The 8,615-nt window shown below is 48.0% G+C and overlaps 1 protein-coding gene across 2 annotated transcripts in view; it reads right to left on the bottom strand.

Annotated features, from left to right (window-relative positions):
- The window catches only part of SEC13 (SEC13 homolog, nuclear pore and COPII coat complex component), a 33,401-nt gene extending 24,872 nt beyond the window's left edge, over positions 1-8,529 (bottom strand). Inside the window, exons 1-5 of one of the 2 annotated variants that reach the window (XM_008697888.2) lie at positions 8,405-8,529; positions 5,712-5,756; positions 3,368-3,483; positions 788-939; positions 97-230 (exon numbers count right to left, since the gene is read on the bottom strand). In XM_008697888.2, coding sequence (XP_008696110.1) covers positions 97-230; positions 788-939; positions 3,368-3,483; positions 5,712-5,756; positions 8,405-8,407 — 450 coding nt within the window. In that variant the 5' untranslated portion in view covers positions 8,408-8,529. Of the gene's footprint in view, positions 1-96; positions 231-787; positions 940-3,367; positions 3,484-5,711; positions 5,757-7,826; positions 7,920-8,404 lie in introns of those variants that run through there. The other variant, XM_008697889.2, reaches the window with a different exon arrangement.
- Positions 8,530-8,615: the final 86 nt, after the last annotated feature.

The raw sequence follows: 8,615 nt of genomic DNA, 5'->3' as shown, positions 1-8,615 counted from the left end.
CAGTGACGCTACTCCTGCCACCGCTCTAGGGAGTCTCCAGGACACATGGCAAGGCAGCAGAGCTACCCTCTACCCACAGACAAGGTCTGGACTTACAGTGTGAGCGTTGTTGATCTTCTTCACTTCCCACTGGCCCTCTCCGGTGTACGTCAGCAGGGAGATGGCCCCATCCGAGCTCCCACAGGCCAGTATGAGGCCGTAGTCATGGGGGGCCCAGCACACAGAGTTTACTGCAGGAAGGAGGGAAGCACAGTTAGCCGACTTTGATTTCCCAGGTTTACCGTTTTACGAAATTTTTAAAATAAAATTGCAGGGATCACCAGGAGGAAGTTAAGGAGATTTTAAAAACCCATTACCTATGAATATCATAATTTCATAAACTACAGTCTACCCTAACAAAAAGAAGGACGAGGTGAAACATAAAGAGGATTAAAAGTACGCTTACTGTGATGAGCATGGAATAATGGATAGAAATACTGAATCATAATATATACCCGAAACGACTATAACACCGTATGTTAATAAAAATAAATTAAAACTAGGAAAAAAAAGTAGAGTAGACAATAATCTGAGAATAAAGACCAGTACTTAAAATGAATAAAATTTTAAAAAACCTCACTGTGTTTTTTCCTTTTATTATTTTGCTTTAGACTGGCTTTAGGTCTTAGAGCCTTACCTCTGCTGTGGATAGACAGCAGAAAAGCCAACCAAACCCAAGGGGAAGGGCATGGGCTCCGCAGCCAGGCTGCAATGCCCCGCCCACCTGCTCCTGCCACACCTGCTGTACCTGAGGAGTCGTGTCCCGTGTGCTCGTGCGTCTTCTCCCACGTGCCATTCTCCTCCTTCCAGATGATGACTTTCCGGTCATAGGAGCAGGATGCCAGGATGTTGCCATACATTGGGTGAGCCCAGGCCACTTGCCACACAGGACCCTCATGACTATAAGGGAACAGGGTCAGAGGCTGCTCAGACGGCTCACAGGAAGCTGCGGTGCTCCGCCAGCTCCTACTCTGGACCCAACTGACTGGCTTTCTTGGCAGGCAGATAGAGCATCTCAGGACAGAGCTGCCCGAGAATTTCATAAGGGAGACCTATAAGAAGTCACTGCCAAGAGAGGCCTTTGTGGGGCACTGATGATCCTGAGGCCCAGAGGTCACAGAGGCTTTGAAAACAAAGCAGGACTCTAAGTCAGCCTCTCTGTCCCGACCTGACACAACCCTCCCTCGTCGCACGCTGCAGCCAGCACCACCTACCTCTGCCATCCCCCGGAGAAGCCTCTCAGACCAGTCATCTGTGCACCGATCAAGCAAAGCTTTGCACCCACAAGTTCTCAGGAAGTATTTGTAGAGTGAATCGCTACTCACCCTTCCAGACAGTTAACTTCTGAGCAGGCACTGTTTCATACTTGCACTACTCTTTTAATTTGTTCAAGGGCACGTCTCTCCTCTGCTCTTGTGATCTTTACGCATTCACCTGCTAAGTACTATCTGAGCGCATACTGGTGCTGGGCTATGTACTGCGGCCGTCCCTCAGGTCCAGGCAAGGGTGGGCACCCACACACAAGAAGTGACATGGCAGAGGGGACGGCCCAGGCTCTTTCACCCCCACTCTCCATTTATTAGCTGTCTGACTTTAGGCAAGGGCCATGTCCTTTCTACGCCTTAGTCTCCTAATGGAGAGATCAGCGAGACGTCTTTCATAGTGAGCTCAGGAGGGGAAACAGAGGTGATAACTCACATAAAAAACTTGGAACAGTGCTGGGCACAAGAAAAGAAAAAAAACACTCATGCCTGTCAGCTGGTATTGCTGCTCCCTGTTCACTCCTCCAACCCAGGGCTCCAGATACTCAAAGTGTCCTCCTCCCTCTGGCTGGGACAATTCCCAGGCCTCACAAAGGAGCCACCAAGGAACCCCTCAGAAGATGACAATGTCCTACAACCAGCATAGTTTTAACTGAGCAAAAAAAGAAGGGGGTGTGAATTTTTTATCCAATATTGCACATCTTTTCAGCCTAAGAAAAGGGCAGAAAGGACCGAGTGACAGCAGATGTGACCGCCTCTGCCAGTGCTGGCAGGAGGCAGCTCTCTGCACAGCCAGAGCTGCTACTGCTGCACAGGGAAAGTAGCATGTGACCCCTCAGTTACTCCATTTTTGACACTTCCCACTCAGAAAGAGGGGAACTTCTTCTACACCCCTCTCCCTAAATGGCTACTCAGTTATGCCTTAATTCAGTTAACAAACGTGTATTGAGCTCCTACTTGTCAGGGTTCTTAATTTCTCCTGTGTGTCTGCTGAAGGCTTTGGTCCCTTCTCAGAATAATGGATACAATACACAGAGCTAGGATTATAAAGGAAGCCCAATTATAATGAAATAAATACACTGAGTGAAATGTTAAAGACGGATTTATAATATAGTGATACATGTGCTTCTCTGTCAGCACATTAACTAACAAACTCTAATGGCAGCTCTAATAACCACTCTCATTTCAAATTAGTGATAAGCCTAAGTGCTATTTTTGAGACAGCTATAAATGGAATGTGATATAAAGATATCTGTGTTTTCTCTTGGTAACAAAGTTACAGGTGCTCTGAATGCTACTGTGGTTTCTAGCCTATATCCATCATTGAAGGAAATGCTAAATATTTGAGTCACTGACAATAAAGATGTGATTTTTTTTCTCAGCCCCAGTTCACCAGCCCCTGAATTCTATCCAAAGAACCCTCAGAGATGTGGGGAACCCAGGTTAAGAACTATTTATTTGAAAGGCAGTGGACTGAGGGAAAGCAGTAGAGGTATAGCCATAAAAATGAGCAAGGATCTCAAGAATCTTGGTAGGAAGAGGGGGAATCAAACCTTTGTAAATGTTCACTGAGTATCCGCCGTGGACATGCAAATAGGCAAAATTATAGGACTTATGTAATTACTAAGGCATTCTTACATTAACATTATTCTTACAGTATTGCCTTTGACACTTTAGATCATGTTGGCTGCACTTAAAAAACAAGAAAAAGAAAAAGTTCTTTTCCACTGTAAAAGCAGCAGTAGCTACTGAAGGCACGCTGTGAGCGGGCACCACCCGAGGGGAGGCAACGACAGCCCCTTCTGAGGGTGAGCAGGTGAAGTCTTCAAGAGGTAGACTGACTCTTACCCAAGGTCTTCTGGTGGGTTTTTGGGAAGCAAAGTTGGGATTCATTCCTGGATCCATCAGCCTGGGATGTCTGCTGAGGACAGGTGCCTGGCTGGGACCCGGGTGTCCTCTCTGCTAAATGCACTGTGGGGCTCCTCGGATCTGGGTTCTCAGCTTTTCCTGCCATGTCCGAAAAGCCCAACCATTCTGAGATCTCACCCAGACTGGGCTGCACTCACCCCCTGAGGTCGGCAATGAGGATCTGTCCTCCATTTCGCACATCGAAGATTTTGACGGACCTGTCTGACGAGCAGGTTGCTAGGCGGGTGCCATAGTAGTCCATCTGGGCGTCGTGCTGCAAAGGGAGCATAGCTTGGGAAGCCTGCAGGCTGGGCGGGCGGGGGTGGGGTCAGGTGGGGTGGGGTACTCACCAGGACAGAATCTAGTCTGGACCAGAGTTTACCTGAAATTAATCTAACCTCAAAGGAGCATCACTATCAGGCAACAAGCTAGCATCTCGACATTCCATTTCTCTGACAGGCAATGTCGTTCTGAAAGGGACAAAAGAACCTAGCTGTTTTCAGACCCTTTACATACACAGGGGAAGTGTTTCCAATCCTATTTTGTAGGGTACGTATGGGAGACAAAACAATGGCTAGCTAGCCTTCCTTTTCTTCTTCCTTCCTCAGGCCTCACCATGTTCTGAGGCTCTGTGGGCTACTGGGGAAGATGCCCGGAGGTTCAGCTCAGCCCCAGAACCCAGGGCTAATGCTGACACAAAGGAGCAGCCTCTGAGTGCCTGTAGGGCCTAGAGAGGTCCTCCATAATGCACATCTGGCCTGGACACAAGGTTCTATTCAGACATTTGGGCTCCTTCCTCCACCCATCGCCCTAGATCCTTTGTGGATCTTTGTTCCTGGATTTGTACTAGTCCTTTTTGCTAGTATTATGCCCAGTACCCCAGACTCTCCACCCATGCCTTAAATGTCACTAGTCCCACCACTGATGAATCGACCTTCTCAATGCTGACTGGCCATGCAGACCTAGGGCTGGTCCCTGCCTACAGCTCTTGTCTATCTTGTTCCTCTGAGCCACAATGCCTGTTGCCCCACTGAACATCCTGGTCCTTCCTATTTGCTGCCCATTCCAACAGATGGCACCTTCCTCAACTGTCTTACTTTGGGAATTTTAGGAACTATCAGCTGTTACTCTTATGGTATTCCAGAACAAACTATCCTTTCAACAGAAGCAGTTATTCTGTTTGCTTCAACATTCCTTCCTTACCTCCCTACCTGAGAAAAACATCCTGATTCTTCTTTGGAAGTCAACCCCCTCCACTAGTCTAGGTCTTAGCTTCTTGGAAGACAGGCAGTAAAAGTGTTTCGATTCCTTAAGTACCTCTCCTGCAGAGTGCTATCACACACTTCGGGAGGAAGTAGGGCATAGTACCTAAAAGATTTAAACCCTATCTTCTTACCTTACCTGCTCTGTAGGAAAAATTACATAATTTCCTTGAACCTCAGTTTCCTTCTCTTTAAATGGGGCTAATGGTGGCATCTGCTTTGAGGGTTGTTATGAAGGTTCAATGAGACAATGACTGAAAAGCATATGGTATGGGGTCTGACACTTATTGAACATGCAGACATCAGCCACTGCTACTTTGCCTCATCTGTTTCTCAAACCCAAACTACACAGGTAGCATATCCATTATTTTTCTCATTTTAGCTATGAGGAAATCAAGGCCAGCTCAGAAGAGTTAAGAAGTTGGCTAGGGGGTCTCAGATTGGATTTTCTTACCCGACGTACCACGGTCTCCAAGAAGGTGTGTTTAAATGACTGCATTCAGGAAACGTATACAATTGTGACCAGGCAACCTCTCAGAAGACAAAAAGCAACTGCTGGTGGGCAGGAGCCCTGAGATGCAATGCTGTAAGCTGACTGACCAGGGTCTTGCTCAAAGGCTGCCTAGACTGGTTGGCCCTGCATGAAGCAGAGTCTGCTCTTTGCTGCTGGAGACTTTAACCTCTGGACCTTCTCCCACGGCCCTGTCCTCTGATACTGAGCCCCATGGCTGTCTCCCAGGAAACGCCCCGAGTTAATGACTTCTGGTTCAAAGGGCTTCGCCTGGCACACTGTCTGTGGTGGTCCTATCTGGCTCTGTTTTGGGCTTTCACTGTGCCTGCTCTCTGCCCTTGTACTGAGGTATCTTCCCATTCTCTCTTTTCCAGCTCCCTTTCCAATGGGGCTAAGCAGTGGCACCATGGGGAAGGCAGGTGGGAAGACTATTGTCAAACGTTCACATCAGCTTAGCTTCTGTCCCAGAGCAGGTTACTTTGCTGGCCTGAAGACTGAGGGCCTTGAGCCAAAAACCATTCCTAGGTTCCTCCCACCAGAGAGTGACCAGAATGCCATAGCCCTGCCAATGTGGCAGGCATTGCTGGGAGAATGACCATATGCCGAGGCTACAGCTTGATTCAAGGGTGCAGAGCCACATTGGATTCACAAATGATCAACAGAAATGCTTCCCCTGCACTGACATGGCCACATCCATAGCCCGTAAGGGAAGGCTAAAGGAATACTTACAATCATGTCCTCATGGGAGGTGTCCACAGTGTTAATTACTGACACCTAGAACCAAAGATACAGCTGGTAAATAAACAATGGCAGAATACAATCATCTTATTAAAACTACCGTTCATTACCAAGGTTCTTGACTGCATTTGTTCGTTCACTCATTAAACATTTACTTTAGGTACCTTCTTCTTGCCAAGCACCATGCCAGGAGATATAGACACATATAAGTATTCTTGCCCCTGAAAATCTTGTACATAAGTAACCCTAACATGGAAAGATAAGTACTTTAATAGCAGTTTACATGTAGTATAGTGGCCTGAGGAGCTGCTGGTAGTAGACATGAACTGGGGCTTAGAAGACAAGGAATTTGCCAGGTGGCACAGGGGAAAAAAGGTCTAGTCCAAGCAGAGGGAATAACATGAGCAGAGGGGAGAATGGCAACCAGTCTTCACCACTTTGAGGGTGAAGAGGGATGCTGGGGGATCTATGGCTGTTGTTCCCTTCCTGGACCACGGAACTTCTGATGTCACAGGCAATTTTGGGCCTATCAGATAATTAATACCTAAGACCTGGAGAACTGATTCAAGATGGACTGCTCCCTGGTCCACCATTTATGACAGATTCTAAGCTGTCACCTAATGGGATCCTGGGTTGAGCAGCTTATGGGGCTGGAACACAGATGCCATGGTCATCACCCTCCCACTCATTCTTTGAGGTCCAGCTCAAATTATGCCCCGCTTCTTGAAGATTCCCAGATTCCCCAACCAGCTGGACTCCTCTGAATATCTGAAGCACTGAATGTCTACAACACTGTTTACACCCTTTCTTCTCTCAACCAGAAGGGGAGCTCCTTAGACCCAGGGTCTGTGTCATTCACAGTTTTGAATCTTTTCAAATCACCCTGCACAGTGCTTTGCAATCAAAAGGAACTCAGTGACTGCTTGCTGAATAAGTGAACGAAAACAGTTTTACTTTGCTCAACCACTACTCTCTTTAAATTCTGGGGATAGAAAAGGGTTGAAAGGGAGGTTTCAGTTTGGAACTGATATTTCTTACCACTTCCCTCATTTCATCTTTTTCTAGCACAAGCCCTGCAGGTATAAAGTCTGACTTGACTTTTCAGAAAGGTGGACATTGGAAGAGGACAGGTGCAAAGCAGTTCAAAAGGTACTTATCAAGTAAGCATAGATTCTTTCATAAAATCTGAGACTCCCTAGTAAGTGAAGCTCCAACGTCTGCAGAGGCAAGTAAGAAAGATAAAGTGTCTCCTACTCTTGCCAAGCTGTCTAGGTTACAGAGCGCTTTCACATGTGCACTGGGAAGGACGAAGGGCAGAATTAACGGGAGCGGTCTGATAACTAAGGAACTGAAGGAGTCCAGACAAGAGGGAGCACTTGCTGAAGTTTCAGAGCTGGTTAAAGGCGGAGCTGGAAAAAGAGCCCCACCTGTTAATTTCCAACTCACAAAGCTTTCCACTCTACCAGGCTGCCGATCTACAACATAAAGTAGCTGTTACATTGAATTCCCTAAATCAATGGCTGAGGGCTACACAGAGTCAGGAAAAAAAGTTTCCTGGTAGTTTCATACCAGGTCACCAAAAGGCCTTAAAGATAACTAGCATATATTTTTAACTACTCTCACCCACCAGCCAGGATGGTGAATCGTACTTCTGAGCAAGTATTTTTTTTTTTTTTTAAAGCTCCTTTGTTTAAAAAAAAAAAAAAAAGTCCTCCCTCCTGAGCACCTCACATTGTCTGGTCCTTGTTAAGTAGTAAGAGGCAGCCCTTAAAACAATTCAGCTCTTCAGAACTGAAGAGTTAAAATTTCATTTAGAGAGAGCTGAGTATCAGAGCATAAGAGATTGTCCTCAGCAGCTGAAGAATCAGGGGCCTAAAGAGATGAGTAATTTCAAACCCTGGAAGGCAAGAACTAAACCCAGTGTCCTCACTTTTCGTTCACCCAGGTTCCCTCAAAACCCCAGGCACACCCATTTTCCTGAAAGCACTGGCTACCTGAACCCCCACTCTGTGCCAGGCTCCACCGACTCGCTTTTATTCATTAGTCATTCAATCAGTCATTCATTCACACTGGACACCACAGAGATTTAAAAACCCAACTCCTCACCTTCAGACAGTAATTTAGCTCATCCTAACATCAGTTTCTTGAATTGCCCGTCATACTTCGGGGCCCCACGTCTATGTCCACATACATCTCTGCTGGGAGAGGTTGTAGGTGGTAGAAGGGAGTGGTTACAAAGGTTCGAATCTCAGCTCTGCCACTTAACCCGTAGTATAAGAGGCTTCACCTCTTCGAACCTCAAGCTACCTCATTTGTAGAGTGTCGGTAATAGCAGCTCCTATTTTGCGGGGCTGTTAGCAGGCTGAGATTATGAACAACGCCTGTAACTTACTAAGGGCTCAGGATACAGTAGCTCCTACGGTGTTCCGGGTTTTGTTTTCAATTGTCGGGGGAAGAGGAAGAAAAGAAGGAGCGAGAGACGCGGTAGCGGCACGGCCCGCAGAATTCCAGGAGGTTCCGCGGCCTCCCGGTGGCCTCCCACTTCGAAAGGTTCCGAGAGGCAGGGCCAGAACCCCGCAAACCCCGAAGCGGCGGAGGGGAACTGAACGGCCCCAGCCCGGGGCTTGAACCCTGACACTGTCAAGGAACCGGGAGAGGGCCGCGTCCCCGGTCCCCGTACTCACCATGGCTGCGACGGTAGCAGCTCCTGGTCTCGGACGTGGCAGCTCCCGGCGGCGCCCCCGAACAGCTCACTTCCGGCGCCGGGCTCGCGGGCGGTCGGGCCGTGGCGCTGGAGCAGCCGGGTAGCAACGCTGTCCCCTCGCACAAACGTTCCGAGGCTTTCCGGGGCGGCGCCCCGCCCACCCGAGGCCCCTCCCCTTCCGTGTGCCAAAC

The sequence above is a fragment of the Ursus maritimus genome, unplaced genomic scaffold, assembly GCF_017311325.1.
Source record: "Ursus maritimus isolate PB19 unplaced genomic scaffold, ASM1731132v1 scaffold_14, whole genome shotgun sequence".
Lineage (NCBI taxonomy): Eukaryota > Metazoa > Chordata > Mammalia > Carnivora > Ursidae > Ursus > Ursus maritimus.
Note: the sequence above shows the minus strand (reverse complement) of the source record. Positions and strands in the feature narration are given on the sequence as shown.